General features: G+C 40.3%; 2 protein-coding genes across 3 annotated transcripts in view; both read right to left on the bottom strand.

Annotated features, from left to right (window-relative positions):
• Nucleotides 1-132: 132 nt before the first annotated feature.
• si:dkey-178e17.1 (tricarboxylate transport protein B, mitochondrial) lies at nt 133-16,689 on the bottom strand. The gene is made up of 9 exons (XM_058635305.1): nt 15,590-16,689; nt 8,305-8,412; nt 7,824-7,923; nt 4,873-5,011; nt 4,429-4,513; nt 4,182-4,286; nt 2,956-3,071; nt 2,775-2,848; nt 133-2,530 (listed from the first exon to the last, which is right to left on the bottom strand). Exons 1-9 carry the CDS (start codon nt 15,708-15,710, stop codon nt 2,416-2,418), a joined length of 963 nt encoding a protein of 320 aa, XP_058491288.1. The 5' UTR covers nt 15,711-16,689; the 3' UTR covers nt 133-2,415.
• Nucleotides 16,690-16,761: 72 nt separating this feature from the next.
• The window catches only part of cltcl1 (clathrin, heavy chain-like 1), a 29,365-nt gene continuing 18,249 nt past the window's right edge, over nt 16,762-27,877 (bottom strand). The window contains exons 17-32 of one of the 2 annotated variants that reach the window (XM_058635303.1): nt 27,595-27,829; nt 27,394-27,516; nt 27,154-27,299; nt 26,727-26,910; nt 26,249-26,441; nt 26,001-26,158; nt 25,756-25,920; nt 25,096-25,371; nt 24,384-24,533; nt 24,168-24,299; nt 23,937-24,047; nt 22,689-22,859; nt 22,211-22,432; nt 21,914-21,940; nt 19,456-19,531; nt 16,762-18,342 (exon numbers count right to left, since the gene is read on the bottom strand). In XM_058635303.1, coding sequence (XP_058491286.1) covers nt 18,188-18,342; nt 19,456-19,531; nt 21,914-21,940; nt 22,211-22,432; nt 22,689-22,859; nt 23,937-24,047; nt 24,168-24,299; nt 24,384-24,533; nt 25,096-25,371; nt 25,756-25,920; nt 26,001-26,158; nt 26,249-26,441; nt 26,727-26,910; nt 27,154-27,299; nt 27,394-27,516; nt 27,595-27,829 — 2,524 coding nt within the window. In that variant the 3' untranslated portion in view covers nt 16,762-18,187. The remainder of the gene's footprint in view (nt 18,343-19,455; nt 19,532-21,913; nt 21,941-22,210; nt 22,433-22,688; nt 22,860-23,936; nt 24,048-24,167; nt 24,300-24,383; nt 24,534-25,095; nt 25,372-25,755; nt 25,921-26,000; nt 26,159-26,248; nt 26,442-26,726; nt 26,911-27,153; nt 27,300-27,393; nt 27,517-27,594; nt 27,830-27,877) is intronic. The other variant, XM_058635304.1, reaches the window with a different exon arrangement.

The following is a 27,877-nucleotide window of genomic DNA, read 5'->3' as shown; positions in this document are numbered from 1 at the left end:
AATGACTTCTCTGTCCGATCCCTCCACTCGACACCTGCCCCCTATGGTTTGTCCCAGCATGATCCATTTTACCGAAAGGACAGAAAAACACACGAACAAGAGAGGGAGGAACAAAAACAACCACTCAGATGCTTTCAAGTTCCCATATGCCATTTTTAATGAGTTTTGAAATCCCCACACAACATTGGGCAAGGTCAAAAAAAAAACAAAAAAAAAAGGTTAATTATTTAGAACCACACACACACACACACACACACACACATAAACACATACATGTACATGTACACACATGACCTTGAACTACATGTATTGCCAAGAACAATAATATTTACTGTTGGGAACACAAACATTTTTGGTCAAACAGTAAAGGTTGGGATATACTGCATAATCCATCAGTATTATAATACAATCATTATATGGTAAGACATTTAGATTCACATCACTAGTGATGATACAATGAAGGAAAATGTTTGAAAGTGTTGAGAAGAGCAGGTTGATCAACAAACACAGTCGCAAAAAGGCACCAAAGTGACAAGTAAAAACCCTGAATGCATTGGAAATTGATTTAAAACCAACATTCTTAACACTTAAAATGAACGAAGTCACTACAAATGGTATGTTGTCAGAAGCTGCGACAAAGAGTGGATTCCTGAATAGAAGAGAACATAAATGAAACAGAGCAGAGGGATATTTGTCTTCTTTCTTTTAGTGACCGTCATTAATACGATCATTTACACCTGTGACTTCTTTCTTTTCTTGTGAGCCCACAGTTTTATCTTTTGACCAATTAGCGAAGGTAAGGAAGCAAAAGTGCAGGAAAGCCGTGTTAGAAGGAGAATCACAGACTGAAAACTGCTTCTGATGTAAACACAATACTAATAATAATCCTGCTGTAGGACGTATATGTATATATACATATACAGACTGTAAATATGCCTACAATCAGTCAGTTTGAGTGGTTTGTTTTTGCTACTTTCATCAACTTTATTGTTATTTTCTTTGTTCCTTCATTAGAGTAAACTGAATACTTTGTTTAGTGGACAAAAAGTGAACAGAACAAACATTTTATCGATTTTATAATTTAAGAACAAAAAGGATATTTAAATCAATAATCAGTAGCAACCCTACTTTGAGCCACGTGGATATAACAATCATTCACATTCTAATAAACACGTTTATAATGCACAATATGCATCATGACAATAATCTGCTCTGTCATGGTTTAGACGATAAAACGTTGTCAGCATGTTCTTTCTCTGAACACACTTTCACAGTATACCAGGTTCAGCATTTGGCACAAGAATAAAATATATTATTCTCTACAATAAAACTATCATGTTGGTAATAAACTAGACAACAATATACACTGTATAAAAATAACTGGCACATTATAACTGTAAATCCATTCTATTTAAAGGCTTAGTTATGGAAGTGACTGCAGTTTATGTGACTGTAAACTGCAGACAGCTGCGGCCCGAGTCCTCTCGCTTTGGAAACATCATTTAAGCACCAGAGGAGACGGAACGCAGCGCAAACTCAAGAAATACAGCGATACGACACCTGTATACTTGCAGTAAACCTCAGTAAAACAGCTGTGAATGATGGGAAATAATGCTTTTCATTGACGGAGGGTGTTTCACAGAGCAGGTTTACAAAGACAAGTGAACCAGATAACACGGGGGGGGAAAAAAGGTGCCGAAATATCTGTAAAATGCTGTTTATGAGCAGTCTTGAAAGAACCATGTTGCACCCTTGGTAAATTAATAGTAATATAAAGTAGCAATAATTGTGCAGAAGTCACAAAATAGACCATTTTTCTTTTCTTTTTGGTCATAAAAAGGAGTCACGTGAACTCCAAATGACACAAATTCAATCCGTTTTTAAACATTTTTAGTACTTTTTGCTCAGGTGTGTTTATACAGTTGGTGAAAATTAAAGAAATTCTTCATCAGATTGCCTAGGTTGTGCTGAAAAAAAGGATATAAGAAACTCTGTATTGCACGTTCTCATAGCCTCGGCATATACTGTACATTTTAACATATTAAAGCAATGCTCAGTGTTATAAGGGATAATTATTCATGTTATTCAGGTTTTGTTTCACATTTAGAAATTAGGAACCATGTTTTTCAATGTTATTTGATTGACTTTGTAACCCCACTCTGTGAACTTGACCCTCAGTCTGATCAGCTGTCTTGATGCTCAGCATCAAAGCTCTGCATCTGTCCAGATGTTAACACACTGAGCCTCAATCAGGCTGCCTTTCTTCTCCACTGCTCCTGAGAGCCTTTTAGCCTCCAGGAGACACTGATCTAAGTTTAGTCTCACCGTATGATACGGGAGAGGTTTGCCAAACTTGGATCTGTATCGAATGCCTGGGAAGCAGGAAGCCGACAACCTTTATGGAAGTCAGGCAGCTCAGTCGGTCTTCCAGACCGCATTCAGAACCTTCACCACCTCCTCATAGATGATGAAAACTATGGCCACATCCAGACACACACGGCCAAGACGAGGAACTGTCCCTTTATAGAAACTACAGAGAGAGAGAGAGAGAGAGAGAGATGAGATATCAATGTTTTCCGTAAAAACAAAACACTTTTATGGCGTACTCGATGTTTGATAAGAAGGCCGATCTAAGGCCACTAACTGCTTCACATGCAGTGTTTAAAGCATCACTTCTAAACTGGAAAAGCAAAGACGGCTTGTTGTGATTTAAAAAATAAAGGGAGGAAGCCCGCTGTGTTACAGCAGACTAAACAAAGTGGAGGCGTACTCACGCTGCCAAGCCCTCGTATTTCAGGATCTTCACAGCACAGTCGAGCGTGCTTTTATATTTGTGTGCCTGCAGACCCTTCAGGAACAAAAGGACGGACACATGTCAGCATTTGGAAACAACTTGAGTTCAACGTGTCCTTTTTTTCTTTTTTTTTTTTACACACAGTCTGTCAGATGACATACCTGCATCCGCGTCTTGATCACATCAAGTGGGGTGTTTCCAAATACACTGGCTGCTCCTGCTGTGGCTCCGAAGAGTCCAGTCAGCAGGGGATTGATGGCTTTGTCGGGGTTATCACCTGGTGAAGAAGTCAAGAAATGTCAACGCAAGCCTTGTTTTGAGTGGCAGACACAATAATAAAGTGTTTATTGTCTTTAACTTCATTACCATGTATCCATATATAATCTTCATCCTTATTCAGCTCCTTTCTATCTTGTTTGTCTTTTGGAGACACGCTGTTCTAAGTGAATTGTCCTCTGTGGGAGTAATACATTTGAACCATACTACAACTATTTTATACTGTATTTAATATAAATAAATAAATAAATAAATAAATAGACATAGTCCTCGGGTTTCCACTGTAAAGTCAATCAGGAAATACAAATATAGTTCATTTGAATGGAAGCCTATTTTCACTGATTTATGACATTAGTTAAAGGGCTGTTTCACCCATTTTTTCCCACTTGGTCAAATTAAGAGTAAACTTAAAACAATGATTTAATTACGACACAGCTGTTTTTGTTTAATTCACATTCTATTACAGAGTTGGATTCAATTTGACCTGGTTTTTTTGTTTGTTTGTTTTTTACTTTTTTTTTTACTCATAAAACTAGTTATAACTGACTTTTCTTTGAAGACAGTCACTTTCATGTTCATGCATCACAACTTCCTCTGTTGTTGTGGGAATGAGACATGTATCTCAGATCCACTGTCACTGATGATCAAATAGAACATTTATCTCTGGAAATTAGTAATATATGTATATATATATATATATATATATATATATATATATATAGTTTTTTGGGTGATGTTTAACATTTTCCTGAGGAGTTAATGGTCACAATCACTAGTTTCAGCTTATTTCAATAGAACAAGATGTCAATTTAATAAATGATGTTCCCATTGAGAGGAAAATAGGTGATAGATTATAAGCACATATGAATCAAAACCAGTGTGATTGACAGCTGGTATCATTAAACACGAGCCTGAGTGCAGATGACGCCTCTGAACATTCAAATTACAAATCTGGAGGCTTCAAAACGGTTCAGATGTTTATGGGTGGTGTCATGACCAGTTGTTACTCCACCAAAACTAATTTTCTCAACCACCTGGCAGTTTTGGTCTCACATGATTAAATGAACAAATGCACACAGTAAACATTCTTCATACACACACAGTGACTGACCTTTGTACCAGTTCTTGAGAGATGTCATCACATAGAACCGAATAGCCTGGTTGGAGCCTTGTTTGAGGACCGTAGCAGTGAGACCCTGGTATGTTCCTCTTAATCCTGTTCAGGTGGAAGGGAAGGAGGGAGGGAGGGAGAGAGGGAGGGACTGTACATTATTCCACTATGCACTGTTTTTAGGCTGCACCACCCTGTGTGACCACAAGATGGCAGGCGAATGAAGCGCACCAAAGCCGTTCTTTACCTTGAACTCTGATGATTTCTCTGACTCCGTGGTAGAAACCCCTGTATTTGGGGTTTGCTGAGGTCTGGTCATGAATGAATTTAACCTTGAGAGATAGAACAGGAACAAGATGATCACGGTCCATCACAGAAAGTGATACTTTTACAGAGAAAGCTGTTGAAAACAACACCAATGTGTAGTCTGGCTTCCTTCACAGACTTTTCAAAGAAAGAGAGTTCAGAGAACATGCAAGGTTCTGTCAACTAATGTATATATATATATATATATATATATATATATATATATATATATATATAGTATATATACATTAAAAATCACAAAACAAAAATTTATAGGGAGAACTTAGAAAATCTCCAATCACAATGAGGGGCTGTTTCGTGTGCACTAACGGGCACTAAATATCAAACAAATGAAAATTTGACCACAGATCAGTTAGTAACATACCTTAACAGTTTCCATGGGACAGACAACCACAACAGCCTCCATCACGCCAGCACCAAGCCCACACAGCAGGCCTTTAGTGCTGTCCAGTCGCCCGGACTCATCCCTTGCCCGGTTACTAAGGAACTCAAACACCCCGAACCTGAATTGTGAGAATAGTGTCAGAAAAGGAATAATGGGAAAAGTCTTATTTAGTATCTAATACAGAAGTTGAGAGATATTTTGGAGAACATAATCTCACATATTCTCAATCTTCAACATTTCAAACTTAAAAAACAACATTTTGTCATCGTTTGTTGAGGATTCAATGGTAAATGGTTTTGTATGTAACCTTCTAGTTGAATGAAAACTCACTCTACCACTGAGCAAAAGTCACCCCACTATTATACTATTTTATTTATTTTTTTAAAGACTGAGCTATTAAATCACTGTTTTTAATTATCCAAGACTGTGTGTTAAATACAAAGGCTGAAGTAAACCAAAACAATTATGATGTTATCATGCCAATTCTAATGTTAGCACACCACCTTTAGCTCACGAAAAATACAAATTAAAAGCTTATTTCGCCTCAATTAGCAGAAGAAAAAGATCTACAGCTAAATAAATGTCCTCAAAATACAAGTAAAGCAGACCCACAGATGCGAGCCCGAAATATTCTTTTCAACCTCAGATGTGCAGAAAAAGTGCTTTACTTTATATTCCTGCTTACTGTCACATTAAAGATGCTCCAATAAAAGGGCGACCTTTCAGTAACCAACGAATGACCAGCACCTGCTGCCACGGAGGAAAGTCCAGAGAGAGTCAGAGGTGTGGTATCTCTGCTATCAGAAAATGTTGAGGGAGCCAGTCCTTTACGAGAAGGTTATTTATAGAAGAAATTGAATTGTGGTGAAGGCGACGTGCTGCCCTGTACCTTCAGGAAAACAGGCGAGCGAGGACAGACACTTGCTCTTGATTAATGCGTTTGCCCCTTCTCAGTCTGCTCCAACAACAACAACAGTTTACCTGCCATCGTCTCAGGTACGGACAGAGTCCATCTCATATATTCGCCTCGTGTCAGTTTACGTCTATTCCCCGCCTGACTTGTCTTTGAAATGTCTTCTCCCTTCATTAACCGTCCACATCTGCTCCTCCGCATCCCCTCTCACACAGGTCTAGTTTGTGTTGAAAGATGGTGCGACACAAAATTAACTGACTACCACTCGTAGGAGCAAACAGACGTAAAAATAAATCGAATTGGTTCACATATCTCGCTGACGACAGAGATGTTTTTTTAGATGAATAAAAAGCTCTACTTCCTTACATCACATGCTGAGACAGATGGCCGTGCACTTAATAACTAACCGCCTGAAACACCTACTATTCATTAAAAGCTGAAATCTGCCAAATGATCCTCCATATTTTCCCTATCCACTTAACAAGTGAACAAAATGCCACAGTTAGAATGTGAAGCGTCATGTTTTGGCCGCCTGTCAGGGATGAGTCATAATCTGGACAGCAGAGCACTTTGCCCAATCTTCATTAGTGGGTCTTTCTACAAGGTCAGTTCCCCTGATGAGAAAAGTGGGTTGAATAAGGAGTAGTAAGAAATAATGGAGGTTGGGTTTTTGACAGGATGGACGGACGTAGATGTCGTTGAAGGGTAAAGGGGAGAAAAAGGTCACAGGCTCTCTTGTCTGTGCCTCTCATACCTCCCTAACAACCCTCCAGCAGATTTTATGGGGCATGATGGTGCACAAGCAATCAGTTAATGGGACAGGAGAGGAAGAGGAGAGGGGAGGCAACAGAGCAATAGAGAGAGGGGGGAGGGGAAGGAAGACAGGGGACGTAAGAAATGAACAGATCGGACTCAGATGGTCAACGGTCAATGGAAACGTGCCACGGTTCCCAAATGAATTTAAAGCATTTCATCTCTCGCCAAGTGATTATTTTCTGCCATATTCCATAAGTCAGCAGTTTCTAGTCTTGGTTTTATGGAACATTGATTTTACTCGTCTAAGTCCACCGCTAAAACATCCAACACATTTATCAAGAAGACGTGGCTTAAAAATTCTGTCGCATTTCCTCAGAGACACACGAGCAAACAATTGGAAACCAAAGAAAAAATCAAAAAAACAAACTCTGTCTGGAAAGGATGCCGAAGCCTGATTGACACACAAACACTACACAAATAAACACACACACACACCAATACAACACAAGCCTCCCTTTTTGTTCCTCTGTCGAGACCTTGCCTGAGTTTGAGTGGCATTTTTTTGCTCCGCCTGGCTGAGCCTGTCTCTACATTTATAGACAGACTCTATCCTCCAGCATAACTCATACTGTACACACACACACACACACACACACACACACACACACACACACACACACACACACAGAGATGGAGAGGGAGGGGACGTGGACAAAAAAACAAAAATTGCTCACAATAAAGGTGTCTACCTTGTTTGTTTTTTTCACTGTGTGTGCGCACGCATGTGCACACTTGTCTGGAAGTAAATGTCACTGCTGTGAAAAAATAACATAATTACACTGAAGGCTAGTGTGGCATTTATTCCGCGCATTGTGGGTAATGGACTAGAATAATTACAGTGCGTGAGCGAATGGTTCCACAATGGCTGAGGTGAAAGTGTTTGTTTTTATTCCATGCACACAGACACCATCATATATAACAGTGTTTATAATAATTACTACAACATGAACTGAGGGTGCAAGTGTACAAGAAATTACATATAAAGCGACAAATCAATTAACATCATGTCATTAACATCAACATTTGTTTATTTGTGGCGACTGAATGACACAGTGATGGTGCAGTGATGAGCAGAATGCTTTGCATCGCCCAGATTAGTCAGAAATATTCGGTCATTTTTCATTATACTAATTCATTATGTACACTCATTATACATCAGTCACGCTAAGTGAGTATGAATTCATTCTGTAAATTCACTTGCCTGACTGCAGACTTGGGTATGGAGCCATAGAGCAGTGAGCTGAGTCCTCTGTACAGTCCTTTAACGCCGTGACCCTGCACTGTTTGCTTCACACAGTCACCTGAAGGAACACACGCGCACAAAACAAAAAGCAAAACACTGTTTTTATTTTACTGTAATATGTTTACGTCACGGTTAAACTCAACCACAGGCTGATTTACCCCAAAAATGTCATCGTGCTGTGCTCGACGGCAAGATAAGTAACAGCTGTCTTGAGCGCTCATTACGATGGCCTCCAATCCTGGTGTGTGTGTGTGTGTGTGTGTGTGTCTGATCTGCTTCATACACACAAGCACAGTGACAGCCTGCTAGAATCCCTAATGTACCTGGGGATGATGGGTAATGAGATAACAAGCTCCTGAGAGAGAGGCGGAGAAGAAAACAAGACAGACAGATGCACAGACAGACAGACAGACAGACAGACAGACGGACGGACACTCACCAATTCCTCTGTATTTAGGTGGATTTGCCTTCTCGTCCAGCTGTAACTGTGTCTTGACGTACTCTGTGGGGAATGTGATGCAGATCTCTATACCACCTGCAATTCCACCTGCAAAACAAAACAACGCAAATAAACATATACAGTACATATAATAAACATTCAAAGCACTCTGCCTGGATACAGCCTTACTAAGCCAAAGCCCTGTCCTCTTTATGAATTACAAGGAGGCATGATAACTTCATGGATCATTACAGTGACTCCACAAATGGCTTTCCCTCCATAAACATAAAGCACCGCTGCTGCTGCTGCTGCTGCTGCTGCTGCTGCTGCTGCTGCTGCTGTGGGAGGGAGAGTAATGAGCTGAGCCAATATGAATCAGCTGTTCCTGCCACAGCTTGTGAATGTGCCGTGTGGAAGAATCAACACAACAAAAGTAACCGTGAGCTGGAATTTTTACCGCCACTTATTTTCGGTACTCATTTTGGCACCCGTAAATTTAAAGTGTGTGCTGAGAAAGTCAGAAACAAAGCCAGCGCAGTGAGTGACTGCTGGAGGGGGCAGGTCAGATACATGCCATGACTGACTAAAGACAAGAGGACAAGAGCCAAAAAGGAGAAAAGCAAAGTGGACGCAAAACACACATGAGTCATGAGGGAAGGCGGAGGGATGGCATTAATGAAATTATCTACTCACAACCTGCAGGGAGGGGCTCCATTACCCAGGCCAAGACCCTCCATTAACTCAATGACAGACACACACACACACACACACAGGAAAAAAGAAGAAATAAACAGCCCAAAAATGCTTTTGCTGATATTATTTACATGTTTACAGACTGTGCCTAGTGAAGCATGTGATATATAGGATTTTTGGAGTTATCTGATTTTATTCTTTTATCTGTTCGATATCTGACGCAGTGATTTTGACCAGTATCAGACGGATATCGATTCATATCCCTAGTCCCTATGGCAACAACAACAGGTTTTGTTGAAATATTGAGTCACTGAAGACGTTTTTAAATGGTTCAAACTAACTGCAGCACTATGAATTTGTATTTACGTGTATTTCTGTTAAGATATGTGGCACCTGATGTAACACATACATGGATTGGTCAATTCAGAGATCACATGTAACTTAGCTGAACTATAAAAGCCACGTGATTATGAATGCACACACACACTGTGAAACACTTCTTATCCTAATATAATTGTAAGTAAATGTTGACCAGCTGAAACATAAGAGGAGTCACATGCTCCCTTCACCCTGCCCCAGGATCAGTGGGTCGATGAAACAATTAATCTCATTCCTCTGTTTTCTGCCAAGACAGAGCAGCAAGTCAGTGACACAGCAACAGATTTAAAACATGTGATCCATCCTCATCACACACACACACACACACACACACACACACACACACACACACACACACACACACACACAGCGTCTACTACTAGTCCATTTTTCAAACTACATTCAATACACACACGCGCACTCACAGCTGACACCGTAAATGAACTTGGGCTACATGAACCAAAACTGTCATTAATCCTTATCTCTCAGGTTGACTCTGCTCTCCTGTTTTTACTTTTCCTCTCACAGCTCCTTCCTTCCTTCCTTCCTTCCTTCCTTCCTCTTTCCTGACCCAACAACTACTCGTTTCTGTGCTGTGTCATAAAATCAATCCATACATGTTAGTCTCTGACAGTTAATATAGCGCGGAAAGAAATGGAAAGGACATTGGAGGCATATTAGAATCCGGAGAGTATATTGCCTGTTTCTATAGACTTGAATCCTTCATATTTGAAGCAGCAGTTAAATAAATCAGACGCATACAGATTTATGTACCGTTAGAGGTAACGGTCTCTGGCCACATGAGGTGAATTCATAATGTAATCAACACTCCACAGCTGAGGGTTTAGCAATACAGTGTGTGGACATCACACAATTACACCAATATGAGAATATGTGCGTTGTAAACGTCTCGTTTTGGGCAAATAAAGCTGCCAGTATGTTTTATATCTGAAAATTCCAGCATTTCAGTGCAAAGATGCCAGATGCACACAAACAAAACGAAAGCCACAGTTTCCTGCAAAACACCAAAGGCACAGGGGACGACAGGTGAGCAGGCAGACAGCCAGCTGATGGGAGGGAGACTTCCTGAAATCCTGCTTCAGTGACTCTAATGATCAACAAGCACATCTGGATCATAGGAACACACACACACACACACACTCATTCATTCATTTTATCTTCTGACGCTTTATCCTCCATATCAGGGTCGCAGGGGTCTCTGGTGCCAATCCCAGCTGACATGGGGCAAAAGGCGGGGGACACCAGGGACAGGTTGCCAGTCCATCGCACGGCCACATAGAGACAAACAACCATCCACCAATTTAGAGTGTCCAATTTGCCTAATCCCCAAATCTGCATGTTTTTGGATTGTGGGAGGAAACCAGAGAACCCAGAGAAAACACACACACACACACACACGGGGAACATGCAAACTCCATGCAGAAAGGCCCTTGTTTCAATCAGGTCGCAAACCCATGCCTAACAGTCTCTAATTCCTTTAAAATAAAACTTTAGTAATCATTAGTAGTCAAAGCAGGATAGTCATTTAAAATGTTCTAACGCACTGCATTTCAGCGGACTAAATTTAATTTACAGGATGAAAGAGTCACCGCTGTGTCTGTGCTTATTTATATGCATCCATCCATCCATTTTCACCTGCTTTATCCTCCACATGAGGGTCACAGGGGTTGCTGTTGCCAATCCCAGGTGACAAAAAGCAGGCGCACCCTGGACAGGTCGTCAGTCCATCACAGGACCACATCCACAAACAACCATCCACTCTCACACTCACACCTATGGGCAACTTGGAGTGTCCAATTTGCCTAATCCACAAATCTGCGTGTTTTTGGACTGTGGGAGGAAACTGGAGAACCTGGAGAAGACCTACGCACACGTGGGGAGAACATGCAAACTCCATGCAGAAAGACCCTCGTTTCGACGGGGTCGTGAACCCGGGTCTTCTTGCTGCAAAGGCTAGAGTAACACAATAGTCATTTTTCTTAAGCACTGTTGCAATAAGAGCGATCCTGCATTTCAGCGATAAACATTTTTGAACTAGAGTCACCACTGTGTCTGTGCCTATTTATATGCATGTGCCTGCAAATGAAGCAGTTTGGCAATAGAGTCGATCAATAATTTATGCAAATGTTCCTTAAAATTCTCCGGAGTCTGAGGGGAAAATGTGTTGTCATATCCATATGGAGAACATAGCCAGAGGACTGCCGTACTTCAAACATGAGGTGACCCATTAACAGGGTCATTATATTTCTGTTTGCCTGACGCAAAAACATGAAAAGAATTATTCATCTAACATCTGGCCTTCTACGCTTCCTCTACTGAGCAAGACTTGTTAATGCTGTTTAATTACAGGGGGTTGATTGGTTTATAACCCTGCAGCATGCAACATACAGCTTGTACACATAAACAACAACTACATACAGGTTGTTTTGACAGTATGTACAGTATATTAGGGCCGCAACGAATGTTCGCTTAATCGGTTTGACTGTTTTTTTAGATTTTAGATTTTTTTTAGATTTTTCTGCTTCTTAAATGTGAACATTTTCTGGTTTCATTGCTCCATTTGACGAAGAAATCATTAAAACTTAACGATTTTGTGTTGATAAAGAGAGAACAGCCTCATGTCGAGGTTTGGGGAAAACACAGATCAACATTTTTCAACATTTTAGGATATTTTATGAACCAAATGATTACTCGATTCATCAAGAAAATTATCGAGATATTAACCCATTATGAAAATAATCGTCAGTTGCAGCCCTAATGTACAGTATATAAATATATATGTATATATATATATGTATATACAGTATATATATATATATATACATAATTGCAATAACTTTAGTTTTTTTCTCCAAATCAATTATTTTACAATCAAGTTACAACAAGTAGAGTAGAGTTTATTGGGTATATTTGACAACAAAAGAGTCAGATATGTTCCTCAGGACTATACAACCCCGTCACACATCGTAAGCAGCTGATTGATAAAATATTTTTTTTCTGAGGTCTGCAAAAGACTGATGTTGGTTATCAAGTCTAAAATGATTTGGCCTGAACACACGACAAGAAATACTATAGAGAATATTATAGTGCACTGTGTGCGTCACCGATGACATAAGGAAACAGGCTGTAGTTTGGCGAGTCCTCTGAGCCTGTGGAGGAGACAACCACTCACAAAACCTAACCTCATGCCCCAAGGCTGGAGAGAGAGGGAGAGAGAGAGAGAGAGAGGAATAGAAAAATAAAAGAGCAGGAAAAGTGACAGAAAACAAGGCTGTCACTGTTTAAAAAAAATCTTATTATGACATCAAGATATAAAAAAAAGGAAGTCTCTCTTTCAGTCTATCCATCTGCTGCTCTTCTCAGTTATAAATGAATGAATGAATGAATGTATGTATGTACTGTACGACGGCCAGAGAGCCATTTAGTGCAGTCTCTCTCCCCCTCAGGCCTCGCAGCCTCTTTCTGTGTCTCACCATCACTCATCAGCAGTGGCTGTTCAAAGAAGACTTGAACTAACCAACAGCAGCAGAATGAGCTCAACGGCCTCTAAAAGCTTTGGAAATGCTTCCTCCCCAGCCTCTGTGTGCTTGTACGAGGGGTCTCTATTCCATTAGGCTCTGACCTTCTACTTCTTGCTTTGTCTACTTGCAGCCTTCAGGCATGTGCAAGTGCCTCGCTCTCTCAACAGAGACATATTGCCAAGCAAAGCCGATTCATCTGAAGTAGCACGTCGGAAAAACCAAGACGAGGTGTCAACTTTATTTATGAAAGGCCATCAACGGGAAAAGAAGAATCACTGCTCGCTTTGTGCAAAGCAAACGATCAGCTTGTGTTCCATAATGGACGGCGTGCCAGGTCAGACTCTGCGAGGCAGTTTATCTATTGCTGAGTCAACTCCCGTGTCAGCTCCGACACCCTTTCTTTTCCAAACCTTCACAAGTCTTTACTGCGAGGCCAAGAAGGCTGCACACATTCCAGTCGGGGAAAGTCAAACTGTGCTGCTGCTGCTGCTGCTGCAAAGCAGGACAGACAGGCTCGAGACAAACTAAATGCCATGGGGAGCAGCACCGGGCCACGACCAGTCAATCAGGCTACACAGGACTGGGGGGGTCTCACCACAGCCACTCTTCCAGTTGTATGAGCATCAGCTGACAGAGTGACACGAGTCAAGGGAGGAGGCTTCTTTTTTTTCTCCTCCTTTTCTCATGACACTCCTCCCACAAAATCATACTACAACTTTAACTTGTTTCTATTTATACTGACAAATGGTGGTTTGGTTTATTGATAGACTCAAAAAAATGTCAAATCTTTATGATTTGGATACGGTTTGTTCTAAAAACAACACGTCATTTTTGAAATGATCACTGCAATAGTTTTTTTTTTTTTAACCCTATAGTGCAGATCTACTGTATTCTTCCTGTTCCTGTATTCCTACTGTTGTTGCAGTTTTTGTCATGGTTATGTCAAACTACAGTACATCACAGTGGTCAAAAATCAATTATAAGATGTTTATTGTTTGAATACGAGTTAAAAGCAGTCGTAAATCTTTTTTGTTATTTAGAGCAGCCTCAAGTAATATTTTCCTGGTATAACGTATCAAACTGTAACTATACAATGCGTCATGTATGCCACTAAATTAATTTGCAGTTTCACATGCAACATGGATTTGTGAATAATGGTCATTTCCAGTGGATTCTGATACATGATAGCCAAAATTTGAGCCCCCAGTTTTTTTTAACGTGAATCAAAGGGAATTCATTGAGAAAGATTTTAGAAGAAATTATTCAACATTTTATCAGTTATTAGAGCACAAGTATGTGCTGCCAAAAACCAGCATGTATCGATAAAACAGAAGCATGGCAGAGAGCCTCCTCGTGAAGTGAAGATGCTGCATCGTCGTCATCATCACATGAGGAGGTCGATGAGTTTCAGCAACAGCTGAGCAACAGGGGAACAACAGACGGGGACTCTGATTTGGTCTTTCACCTTTTCTTAATCCATCTAGTAGCAAATATGACGTTTGTGTTTCTGTTGTAGCCACAATCAGCCATTTCACAAACATAATCCAATTTTGTGGCAGACATGCGCACTTGTTCATGTCTTTGTCACATGACGGTTGTGGCAGACATGTCTATTAAAAGCATGTTGTCTGCGTTTTCTTAAGCTTTTGCTCCATATTTATGGTTTTTTGTCTATTTCAGATACTGATCCTGTATAGTTTCAGACAAAATGGGCGAGTAACTGGACACAAAATCATTGAGGTGACCTGGAAAAGAGCTCTGGAAAGCCTCAGTATTGCATCGTCTCTGTTGTTTTTGATGCTGACACACACACACACACGTGTACACACACAGGTTTTTGCACAGCTATTTTTTCCTTTAGACAAATATTGATTTCCATTCATTTGAACAGCCTAACCAAAGCCATGTCTCTAACCTTAACCATAACCATAACCAGTTAATGCTTCACCCTAATCTTAACCAAACCACAATTCAAATGTTAGCCCTGAATTTAACCAATTCCTCAGAAAAGAGGTTCTGCCTTGTTGGAACCAGGTTTTGGCCTCCATGAGGACTAAGAAACTAAGAAAAAGTCCTGCATAGGTTAAAAAAAATATACAAGTAGCCTACACACAAACACACACCCTGCAGAAACAGTCGTTTCAGGAGTGAGTAAGCATCTGCTCCACCACAGCAGGCTTCACTCTGCTTTAATAGCATTATGTAAAGGTGATCTTTAGATTAAAGTGATGCAGCAGCAACACACACGCACGCACACACACTGTTTGTTAGCAACCTCTAAGGTCAACAGGGTCAGCAGAGGCAGAGAAGGTGTAACTTTGTTAAAATTATATTTCTTCAATATATACTTCAAACCTCCAGTGCCAAAATTATAATTAAATAAAATTTGGGATTTACAGGCTACAGTCATTTCCTGTAACATTTCAACAAAGTATAGCCTTATGATAGGGCATGTTTGAAACAATCCATTTGGCAGATCACAAAGGCTTTTTTATGACACAAGATGGTAACGTGTGGTAATACTCCAACACTTTTAAATATATCACAGATATAATACTGAGACAGACACAAACAGTATCAGCTCCAACTTTAGCTTCATTGTAACTCATCTCAGCGTCGACATTTCACCCAACTTTTCTTCCGCGAGAGCGAGAATAATGACGGACTCTTACCGGCCAGGATCGCCTTCCCCGGGTGAGTCAGCTTCGATTTCCCCGCAGGAGCCGCTGCAGCCAGACACCGCGGTGTGGGAAAGGGGCTGATAACCGTGCGTTTATAATTATCACCCTGCATAATTGTAGGAAAAAAAAAAAATAATAATAATAATAATACAGGAAACCCCTGAGAAATAAACCGCGTGTTTTTAGACTTGAACGAGCAGCGTCTGTTTTCAGTGGAGCGCGCTGCACATGGATGGATGATGGAGCCTGACGCGCGTGAACGGATGCAGGTGAACAGAGGTGCGTCTGTCTGTGGACAGTGGGCGGACACTGGAAGTGTCAAACAAGTTTGGATCCTCAGTTATGCAGCAGCTGTTAGTTGTAACTATGGTAACAATCTATCGCGATAGTAGTGCGTAAGAGAAAAGGGCGAGTCCGGAAACAAGGCGCGGCGGAGTTGTCCCTGTATCCTCCTCCTCCTCTTCCTTCTACTGCTGCTGCTGCTGCTGCTGCTACGTGGAAGTTTGTGAGTCAATCTCTCCGTAAAGCGAGTGGAGTAGAAGAGGCTGATGTGAGGCAGAGGTCTGTGTGTAGCGTCTCACTGGCTGCTTTCATGAGAAGGGACTGGCCACTTTGGCACCAGAGGAAGGGGCGGGGCGCATCTGTCTGTATTTACATATAAATGCATCACAGCGAGGAAGAATCCAAACTGGATCCCTACTCCTCCTCTGTGTTAGTAATTATTGCACTGCTAGAACAGTTAAGCATGGCTCCAGCAGCAGCAGGCAGTGAAACGAACAAAAACACCACACCCTTCGCAAACAAAGAGTATGCATGCACAGCTCCCACACAGACAGAAACCATCCATCAGGTCTCAGCAGCTTCACTACCAACACGAGTCCACGCATGAGTGGAAATAAAAGGTGCAACAGGCAAGGAAACGTCCACATAAATGTGACGCTGAGCCTGCCAGTGAGGTTTTATGGCCCAAACTGTACAAACAACAGTGTGTGTGTGTGCATTCATTCCTCTTTCAGTTTGCGGAACATGTGCAGATAAAGGGAGTGTTTGTGTGTAGTTCAGTTTTTGTTGTTGGTATTTTTTACTTCCTGTTTTGGTAAACCCAGAGTTGACACCGTGGGGAGACAATACTCACACAAAAAGTAAACAATCAGCCAAACAGCTTCCACTTTGAGCAGCCTTACCTCAGGATCTCTGCTGTTTATTAACCTGCTGTTTTTGCATTTTGTCCTTTTCTTACAAAAATCATTATGCTTTTTGATACGACAACAACACACAATACATATGATATATCATAATATTTGACTTCTTTGATTAGGTAGGTAGCTATATGTCAATTTATACACTGCTTTTAATGCAATTTAGATTCTTTCTTTTTTTTCTTCTTTTTTCAGACAACTGGCACCAGGACGTGAGCTAATATTTCCCTGTGTTTTCACCTAAAGTCATGAGCGTTTTATCACGGGTTCCCTGCTAGATAAGAAACTCTCACTGTACACCACTTAAGTTTTGGACACAACATTAGTAATACTCGATAAACTTTAGTGTAACATGAATATTGTGCTCCTGGTTGCAGCATTATAGTTTGGCAGCACATGCACAGACTATGTAGCATATAGCATTGGTTTCATTATATCACCTGCTTCCTTATTTCCTTTCATTCTTTTTGCCACATTCATCCTGAAAACTCCAGGCGTCTGTTGTCAGAGTCACAAAAAAAAAAAAAAAAACTGACATGATCACCGGCTCCAACCCAACAATCGGTTTGCTACTGCAAAGGAGGAGAAATTTCATTGAGCACGTCTCGGTTTGGTGATGTATCCCTCCATGGCGTTAGAGGCTACACACACACACACACACTCACTCACACACACACACACACAGTGTCGTCACCTCATGAACTAGAGTTCTTAGTCTGTATACAGCAAACACTTTGGACCTGTTGTGAAAGGACAAACTATTGCACGGTAACTGTATTTCTAATTGGAGCATGAGACAGTAGTGAGATTAAAAATGAACAATTTAGGCTGTTTTTTTGTTTGTTTTTTTTCCTCGTCACCTTCTTAAAAGTATATAAGGCCATAGCAGTGCTTCAGGAGGGAGTGGGACACACACACACACACACACACACACAAGCCCCTCCAATAACAAAGTCTCTTCCTCATCAGTGCTGAATCTATGAGAGAAAAATAAAACAAGTCTATGTGGAACAGACACACGACAGTGGTTTGATGTCACTATATTATCTTCCGTATTTCCTTCCTCTAGGAGCTGAGAAGTGACGTCATGCTGTGTAGATCAGTGATGCAGTTAAAAGTCCTAGTGGAGAGTGTGTGGTGGTGGGGGGGGGGGGCTGGGGGGGGGGGATAACAGGGGATGGGTTTCTATTGCAGTCTCATTGAACCGGGGAAAAGTCTCAATGCAGAGATGAAGACCCAGTTCAGTTTTGGGGTGGGGTGTCTCCACACACACTCAGGTGGCCAGTTGAGATCCAGAGCAGCACAGTTCAGTGTGGTTCAGGTTCTAAGGTGTAAGAAAGAGGGTGAGAGAGAGAGAGAGGAGAGGGTTGGAAGAGGCAGGGTCAAGCCTCTACATGTTGAAGCCATAAGCAGGCTGTGCAGGGTAGCCAGCAGCGTTGGGAGCCTGAGCAGGGAAACCTGCTGCGTTGGCAGGGTAACCATAGCCTGGGTATGCCGGCTGGGGCGCCACAGGAGCGGGAGACGCAGTCAACATCAGCTGCTGGCCTGATCATGCAAACAAACACAGGGTTATATACCACATCTGCAGATTAAACAAGAAACTTGAGGGTCCTTCTCGTGTTGCTATGCATTTGCACTTTAACAAAAATACAGTCTCTTTATATACAAATATAGATACTTTTTTATTATGAGTACTTACTTTAGAATTACTTTAATTTTAATGGTACAGTGTGGCACTTTAGAATCGAATAACCACATTGACATGGATTGAAGTTTTTTATTGAAATTAATACTGGGTTATAATTAGCACTGAACATTTAATCGATGGCCTACTGCAAATCACCATCTATCAAACTACCATTTTAGATGAATTATTGTCCTGACCTTTACACATCATATTTTACAGACTTTAAAGAAAACACCATTCTCAGTCAAAATAATAATATAAAAGCCTTAGTTATAATACTGATCAACTGGGATTAGACCTAGACTGTAGTCTTACATGACTTTAAAATTAAACAATCACCAAAGATTACAGGATTAACCTGTTTATACCGTCATCATTTGAGATGGATGGTTTACTACAGTGTGTAACAGATCACGGACGATAACATCTCGCTGTACTTTTTCTTAGATTTCAGTAAAATTACTTTCTGGAATGAACCTTGCATATTTGTTCAGGGTTGGTGTTTGTCCACTGCTCATGTAAACATCCACTAAAATCCTGTTTATTCAGAACAAATAAATGGCAATGTAAATAGAGAGTCTTTTAGCTATGTTTAACCAAACTTTGAAGTGAATAATATATAGACTAAAACAAAAAAAATGTCTCCCACTATGAATGTACATGCACTATGTAAGAAATATTAATGGAAGGGTTATTTTTCTTAATATTAATCAACAGAAAAGCAAAATGTGAATTCATTTTAGTGAAAAATGAATAGACACAAAAGCAAGCACTATATATAAATTAGAGGAGTCCTTTAAGCCCTCATCAACATTTTTATAAAAAATTAAACATTTAACATTAACATTTCTAAAAGCAGTACAAGCAGCAAAGAGTGAGTAGGATTATTAGTGTCCCGCTGGCTACACTGCAGAAGACAAACCTCTCCTGACCAGGAGCCACAACTGTCCATCCCTCAGGTTAATACCTACCAAACACGATCGGCTGTGGCTCTGTCACCTCATCCTCATTTTTCCTTTGACTTTCTACCTCATCCAGCTTGTCCACCTGGGGGCAACAGAGAACAGTGCTCACACGCTGCACAGAGGCAAACAGACTTTGATTTTATACATTGCACGCATCCTGCAGAAGTCTTCTAACTCCAACTCTGTGTACTACTCAGGTGTTAATGTGCATAAGGCCACACATGCAGCACACACTCATGTGCACCGCACATGTCTGTCACACAAAGAGGCAAACACACTCGAGGGCTGGTAAACACTTTATGAGTCTCGCCTGGAGGCAGACCATAATTCAATTAGGGAGTACAACTGACACAACGTGATGATAGTTATAGAGGATTATAACTGCTGTGCTAACATGGACATTAACATAAGCCGAGTCAATACATTTGCTGGACACCTACAATGTAAGTATCAAAATAATGCGCACTACAGTTGTATTCAAAAAACTGTTTCTTATTTGATGTATGACATAAAATCAAATGGGTCAACAGGGATTTTTGTAATCGATAATGAAAGAATAAAAACACAGTATTATTTCTGATACAGCTTCAGGTACAAATGTTAAGGCAATAATTTAAGGGGTATTTCACCCAAAGTACACCATGTAACCATGTAGATAGTGACAGTAGGAAGTAGTAGTAGTTTTCTTCCATGCTGCCCAAAAAACTTAAAAAAAATGACATTAAAATCTCAAAAAATACAACATTGTCCATCATCAATAAATTCTCATATCCTCATTGTCGCCATATTTTTTTAATAATTTCTATCCATTTATTAGCAAACTATTCCAGTCGGCAACAAGGTCTGAGTTTCTTTTATCGTTTATTTTAAGTTTTGAGTATCAGAAATAAAGGGTACTGAACCCCTGTAGAGACAGAGCAGTGAGATTTTAAACCAAAGCATCTTCATGGCCACATATCACAGTTGGAAAAGTGTTACTTTTAGTATTTTATTTGAACTGACTAATTGTAAGTAGAACCAAGGTGAAACTACTGCACGAGGTGATGGAAAAGCTACTGTAGTTACATCAATAACAGGTACCACATGCATCCCATTCATGGCTGTTAGCTGCTCCCTCATGTATGTTTGATTCCACTGGACTCAAATCAAGCTACAGATTAGAAGCTCGCATGTTAATCATTCTTGCCAGACAAACTATCGGCACTGTGAGTCCATTGTGCAAGTTTCAGTTTCGTTAGGTGCAAAAATAATAATCGGGCATTGTGCTTCAGCTGTGGAGACACATGGATGAAAAGAGGTTTCTGATGCAAGTGAGGTCAATTAAAACAAATGATTCAGCTCAGGCACTGCAGAGTAAAATAATGCTTCATTACTATCGAGTGATCATTTTTGACAGATGGAGGAAAACATTTGGGCAAAGAGTGAAAATATTTATAATGTGAATACAAAGTTATTTGTGAAATTCATATTAACACATTGAGTGCTTCACATAGAAATGAGAGTGACCTGACTGTTGTGAGTGTGTATATATATATATATATATATATATGTACACACACACACAATGTGACACTATATGCAATAAACCCAGAGACAGAGGGAGGGAGCATCTTAAGCATCTCCAAGGTAATTTTTCATGTCACTGATTTTAAATATTATACTACACTGATCGTCAAAGGAAGCAGAAGCTGGTTTGAATGTTGTGACTAATAAAACTAACAAACTCCTGAATTTGCATCAGCACAACTGAACTTGACAATTATTACTATTATTATTATTTTATTTTTTTTTTAAATGCCAGTAGATGCAGCCCCAGTAGAGAGGAGTTAGAATGTGAGAGTTTTCCATCATCATCATCATCATCATCATTATCTTTTTCTGGTCCCAAAGAACAAGATGGTGCACAGGCTTTTGGCTTCAACCACCAACATGGCATTCACTCTTACTCCTCTTACTCCTCTTACTCACGCTTTACCTCCTGAATACAGGACAAATAAAAATGTGTTCAACAAAGATGATAAAATAACATTAGCTGTTTTTTACCTAAAAACAGAATCTAAGTCCATTTCCAGTGGTACTTGCTGATATATCCTCTATATATAGTGGTTCCTAGTCTACATTTAGCCTGATACTTGTGTCTTGTGTTTTTCCACAGTGGTTGCCTGTGCATGTCCCTCTGTCATACTTTCATGAATGTGTTTCTGATTGACTCCAAAAAGCCTTTACTTGGAAATAGGAAATTACACTTTTATTGAATTTATTAAAGATGTGTTGTGTGTTGGTGCTGAAGTTGGACAAAACCCGGCGCACACACTGCTACAGTTCTCCAAGACCAGAGTGAGTAAGGCCACACTAGTCTACAGCCCATACTAGGCTCCTACTGTACATCAGAAACCCTAGAGATAAGTTACAACGAAAACAGACAGACGGGACACAAAGAAGAAATAAAAAAAGGGCCAGAGACCATCACCTTCGCTGCAAACTCATCAACCTGGAAAAGAACCCAAAGACATAACCTCAAGAGACCTCACATGTGTTCAGGTCAAAACAATGACCAAAGGAAGATCGCTATTAAATACTGCAATTATCTCTAAATTCTTGTCTTATCATGGTATACATTTTGTTTTCGATACCTCTTACATACTCAAAGGTTTCTACAGGAAAACAATCTTAAAAGAAAAAAACAAAAAATGAAACCTACATTTATGTTAAATATTAAAATAAATAACAATAAACTCTTTGTCTTCAGTAAAGCACTAACCTTAGTGAGGTACTCTCTCATGACCTGGATGAAGTACGGCATGGCAAAGTCCATGATGTTGTGCCTCCAGGCCAACTCGAGCACCACGTCGGGGTGAAGGAGGTCATAGGAGGCGAACAGGCAGGCAGCGAAGCACTCCTTCCTGCCCTCTTCCAGGAACCACTGCAGCAGTGTCTCTGCCAGCTCAGCATCCTTAGACTCTGCAGCGTACAACATGGCATCCTGGGTAAAAAGGCAAAAGCACAGAATATTTGACTGACTCATTAAAAGGAAACAACATTAACATTTAAGTTGTCCAAACAGACATTTTTTGTGAGAACAGGTAACTAACATGTCTTTACTGATCTTTACTTAATGCCAGATGGGTCATATGTGTCTAGAAAACAAACAGTGCCACCTATAGGAGCAAAGAGGTCCTGTGTAAACGTAAGAAACAAGTATTTTGATGTTGTCAAATATTGTCAGTCATTGGTATTACCTTATAGAGTTTGTCCTTTTTGCAGAGCTCTACGCTCTGTCTCCAGCGGTTGTTGCCTTTATACAGGTAGGCAGCGATACGTCGGAACTCGATCAGTTCATGTTTCTCTAACCTCTGAGCCAAGCCAATGGTATCAAAGTTGTCATAAGCGTCAATAGATGCTCTCAGGCCCTGTGGATCACACACAAACATAGTCAAATATTACATGACAGACAATATACAGCACTGGGCAATAAAAGTCTAAGGCCACAATGAGATTTGATATTTTAACAGTGCTATAATTAATTCATCTAGAAAACACAGGAAACCTACATGCAGTTTTAAAAATGTGGCCCACCACTTAATATCATGTTATAAACACAGCATGTGTGTCTGAGGCATGGCTGCCAGTGAGGTGACAGAATATGATACTGAATATGTTATCGATTACAGAAGCAATACTTCTGTAATAGTAATAAGCCATTCAGGTGTAATTATCACATTATTAAATGTTTTATTACTTACATTTAGATTTATTTATCTGTTTTTGATATGAATTGATTTATTTTGCATCAAAAATACTTTATTATTGTGAAGTATTCATTTTTCAATATATAAAAAAGCCCTTTTAAGTTTTCTATTCTGTGAAATATCATCATGAAAATCTTTATTGTAGTGTCTCGATGGAATATTATGTTATAATTGTAAAGGTCATTTAAACAGATATTTTTCCCCACTTTTTTCCTCTAGACCGGCCCCTTCTTGACCAGACTTCATGCTCATTGGCCCCCAGGTCAGTTGGGTTTGACACCCCTGGGTTAAAGTGTATTTAGTATTTAGTGTAAGTGTATAAAAGTGTATAAAAAGTATAAACTGTCAAGTACTTAATGTGACCTACCCTTATAATGTTAAACCTGGAGTGGAACCCTAATTAATGTTATTGATAAAAGCTGTGTTTGTCCTAATATTTCATTCATAAAAATATCTGCTATGAAAAAAGTCTATTATGCCAGGTTTATTCAAGACATGCTTGAGCATTACACTCAAGCATTACATTCACTATAAATTTACTATTTCAAATGTGTCCCAATAGAGCTTGTTGAGAAAGGATTTAAAAATCCAACCACTCACACACGCACATAAAAACCGGATGACATAACAAATATGACAACTAAAATTGTAGCATTTCCTAAGTGGATAAAGCACCAGCAAACTATATTATAAGTACATTACTATAATGTTTATCACTATTATCTTTCGGCCGACTACCTGATAGTCTTCCTCCTCAGTCAGTAGGTTGTTGAGAGCTTCGTTAACAGACTTGTTGTTGTGGTTCTGCACAGATCTCAGGTAAGGCTTCACCAGCTTGAGCTCATTCACCTGGTTCAAGCAAAAACAACCGATGTCATGACACATGGAACATGTTGGGGCACTGCGTTTAATCTGCAAGTGACAAAAACAAAGACACAATTCATCAAAGTTGACCCGGCAGCTGGTTACCTTGCTGATGAAGGCGACAGCTCGGCTGTGGTCCAACCGTGGAGACAGAATAGCCAGCAGGTCATTAAGTAGGAGGGGTTTGTATTCCAGGTAGAACGAAAGAGATTTGTAGTACAACTCCACATTTGCAACCTGAGGACAGAAAAAAAAAAACAAATGAAGATAATTTAAAGTTTGCAAGCGAATATAAGCGTCCAGTCACCTATGCTACACTACCTTAGCAATGATGTCCTTGAACAGCCCTTCTTTCCAGGCATCTGTCGGATGAGACATCATTGTGAGGGCAGCGTTGTCGAACTCCTCGTATTTGTCGTAAAGGAAAACCAGCTCTCCCCACAAGTGAGACTGCTCTGCTGCGCGAAGAACCTAGTGAGGAAAATATTCAAATAATGAATAAAATTACACTCAAATGTATTACATTTTACATTCATATCCAAGGACTCTTAAACATGACTTGAAAAAAAATCTACCATTTACTGCAGTTAAATAGCTACTGTTTTAATATTTATATCAAAGCTTTTCATTTAACAATGAGTATTTTTGGTTCTTAAGAATTCAAAGTGTTATTTGCTCAAAAGAATAAATTACAAATGGAAATCTGACCAAAACAAAGTAATTTGATGTCTTGCCAAAGCTTTTAAGGAATTCCCAAGACCAAAACAAACAGCCAACAGTCTTTTTATCTTGATTACAAAATATTCTTGAGTTTATGGTTGGGCAAATAGGAAGAGGAAAATGTGATCCTTTGGTTCAAAAGAATAAATGTTGAAGCTGACATAGATAACAAAATGATTTTAATGCAGCATCAACCACCAAAGAAACAAAAATCAAATCAAATCAAATCAAATCAAATCAAATCAAATCAAATCAAATCAAATCAAAGGTATTCATGGCTGACACACCGCTTCCTTGTTCAGAGCTATTGTACCTTTGGGATGTTGACTCTGGACCAGAAAAGCTCTAAATGCTCCCTCATCTTCTGAGGTTTGAACTTGGAGTAGAGGATGGCGAGCTCGGTGAACATGCCCATGTGAGCCCGCTCCAGACCCAACGCAGCCTCCAGCAGAGCAATGAGCTCCTCAAAATACCCACGGTCCTGATAGTAGCTGATGAGGTCCTCCAGCTCGTCAGCATGGATCACGATGTGAAGGCCACAGATCTGCGCCAAACGGAACTCTTCGCCATCCACGCATGCGAAACACACCTGATGGTGAGAGGGGATGTGTTCTTAATTGTTAAAATTAAAAATAAAAATAAAAAAACTGAAACTATACAAAATGTTTCTCTACACTTTCATTACAGAGTATCTGAGAGCATCCATGGCATTGAAAAACTATTTAAGAATTGCATATTTATCCATACAGGGTTCACAAATAGCATTTTGCATTTAATTACTTTAAAAAGTAGGCTCAAGCTGACATTTGCAGATCAGAGTTATTGTTGTTATTGATATGGATGTCAATATAAACATGCATTTAAAGGAATATTGTTGAATACACATTTTGCAGTCATGAAAAAGAGAAAAAAAACTTTTCCAATAACCTACTGTATGCCTCCAAGCTAGTTCGCGAGAGTCTGAACCTCTTACCTCCTTCCATGTCCGTGTGCTGTTAGCTTTCCTGGCGCTGTCCACCGCTGCCTGGTACTCTCCCAGATGGACAAGTGTCGAAGCAAGACGAGCAAAGTTGGACACGTTGTTGTACAAGAGCTTTGCTGCTTCGTACATCTCCTCCTCATAACATCTGTCGCCCACCTAGAGGAAGAGAGAAAGAAGTGTCATATGGAGTCCAACCTCCTGCCCAGAGGTCACAACAGCTGGGATGTCTTCCTCACCTGCTGTATGTGGGCATTGTTGGGCCCACTGACAAATTCCTCCAGCTCCGCCAGACGGTTGGTCTTCGCTAAAGCAAAGATCAGCTCCGTCTCCACGTACGACTCTCTTGCCTTCTTCCGAGCCATCTGAAGGAATTTAACCAAGTCTTCCCAGTTGTCTGCAAAACACAAACATCACCTCGACGATCAGTTTATCGATCAGTAATAAAATCAGTGTAGAAATGTGACGGCATAAAACAAAGACTAACTGTTCTTGCTGGCTGCATTGACCACCTCCATGTATGCCGACGGGTCCACAGCTTTAATATATGAGTCAATAGCCTCCTTGACCAGGTCTCTCTGTAGCTGAGCTCGGGCTAACTGGCTCCAAACTGCAGGCTCATTACAGCGCTCGGCAAACTCGTAGGCACGATCCAAGTTCCCTATGTGCTCTATCAATACCTACACAAAGAAGAAAAGACATAAATGACACATCTCATGCATTATTGGTGGTTGAAATAAGATAAAACAAAAGGCGTAAACCATGATTCAGGGAGTTGAGTTGACTTCATTTTTTACTTAGCAATAAAAATGCTTTAAAAAAATGCAACTTTATTAGACTAAAAAAACATCTTCAGTCTTTTTACCTTTGTTTTACATTACGCGTTATCAAATAAAAACTACTCTGATCATTACTCATCCAAGTACTTCAATAACATTATTCAAGTAACACATGTAGTAATTCACCTGTATGGCTGAGGTGTTGACATCAAACTTCTTGAAAATAGCAAACGCCTCTTCGAAGAGCTCATTGCTAATGGCGATATTTGCAATGTCTGGAGCGTCGTAGTTGTCGAGCCTGTTGATGTACTCCATCACACGAGTGCGGTCCGCTTTGATGGCTGTCAAGATCAGCAGGTTCTGGAGGTTTCTGGTGAAACACGGTGGGATTTTTCAAAACAACGACCGAGTGTTGTGGTCAGGGTTGCAAGTAACAATGACCTCCATAATCAATTCATGATGATGATGTTCTCAAATGATTTCTTTGTTACATTGAGCAAGTAAACCAGAAAATATTTGATTATCAAAATGGTTTGATGGTTAATTTAGTAATCGATTATCACTGCAGCCCTAGCTGGGGTTCGGGGATAATGGTACAGGTATGAGCCTGTACCTGTGTTCACTGAAGACAGAGTTATCAAGTACAATCTTCTCCAGCAGTTCGATCAGCTCATTGGGCAGGTCTGCGGTCATGAAGGCCTTGACGGTGACGGACACCTCCTCTGGGTCCTGGGTCTCTGACAGTGCGGTCTGCACCACCTGAAACAAAATTAAATAAGAAACAGAAACATAGGAAATTACCACTCAGCCAGAGTCTGTGTCACCTCAGACGGGGAGCTGGGGAAAACCCAACCTGGTCAATGAGTGGTCTTCTATAGGGATTGTCTTCTTCCAACACGTTCACCCAAAGCTCTGGATCTTTCCGTCGGACCAGGTACCGAGCCTCACTCTTAAACAATGAGTTGTCATTGCACACCTGAGAATAAAAGACATGAAGTGTTGATGAAAATTGCATGAATGAACATTCCCTCGCTACTCCATGTAATCTACACACTTTAATGAGGTCCATGTCGCACTGCCCTCTCTCATAAGCCACACAGGCCAGGTGAGGGTCTCGCTTCTCGCAGTATCGTCCGACTACGGCGCTGTCATAGAACGGATTCTCCTTCAGGAAACGCTCGGGTGTGTTGTTGCTGTCAATGTAGATCTTGGCTAGGGCGTTGTGTGTGGCCGGCTCCTCGCAGCCTTCGTGGATACGGGACTCCAGCCATGGCAAAAGTAACTTTAACCTGAGAAGATCACAGAAGACGTTTCAGATTTCAATGTTGACATTTACA

Source organism: Solea solea, chromosome 8, assembly GCF_958295425.1.
Source record: "Solea solea chromosome 8, fSolSol10.1, whole genome shotgun sequence".
NCBI classification, from domain to species: domain Eukaryota; kingdom Metazoa; phylum Chordata; class Actinopteri; order Pleuronectiformes; family Soleidae; genus Solea; species Solea solea.
Note: the sequence above shows the minus strand (reverse complement) of the source record. Positions and strands in the feature narration are given on the sequence as shown.

Bases quoted from the DNA above. Each gene is read 5' to 3' on its own strand.
- si:dkey-178e17.1 (XM_058635305.1), bottom strand. From the start codon at position 15,710: ATGCAGGGTGATAATTATAAACGCACGGTTATCAGCCCCTTTCCCACA. The intron at 4,287-4,428 runs GTAAAGAACGGC...CCACCTGAACAG, and splicing joins AGAAATCATCAGAGTTCAAG to GATTAAGAGGAACATACCAG. The intron at 2,531-2,774 runs GTGAGTACGCCT...CTCTCTCTGTAG, and splicing joins AAATACGAGGGCTTGGCAGC to TTTCTATAAAGGGACAGTTC.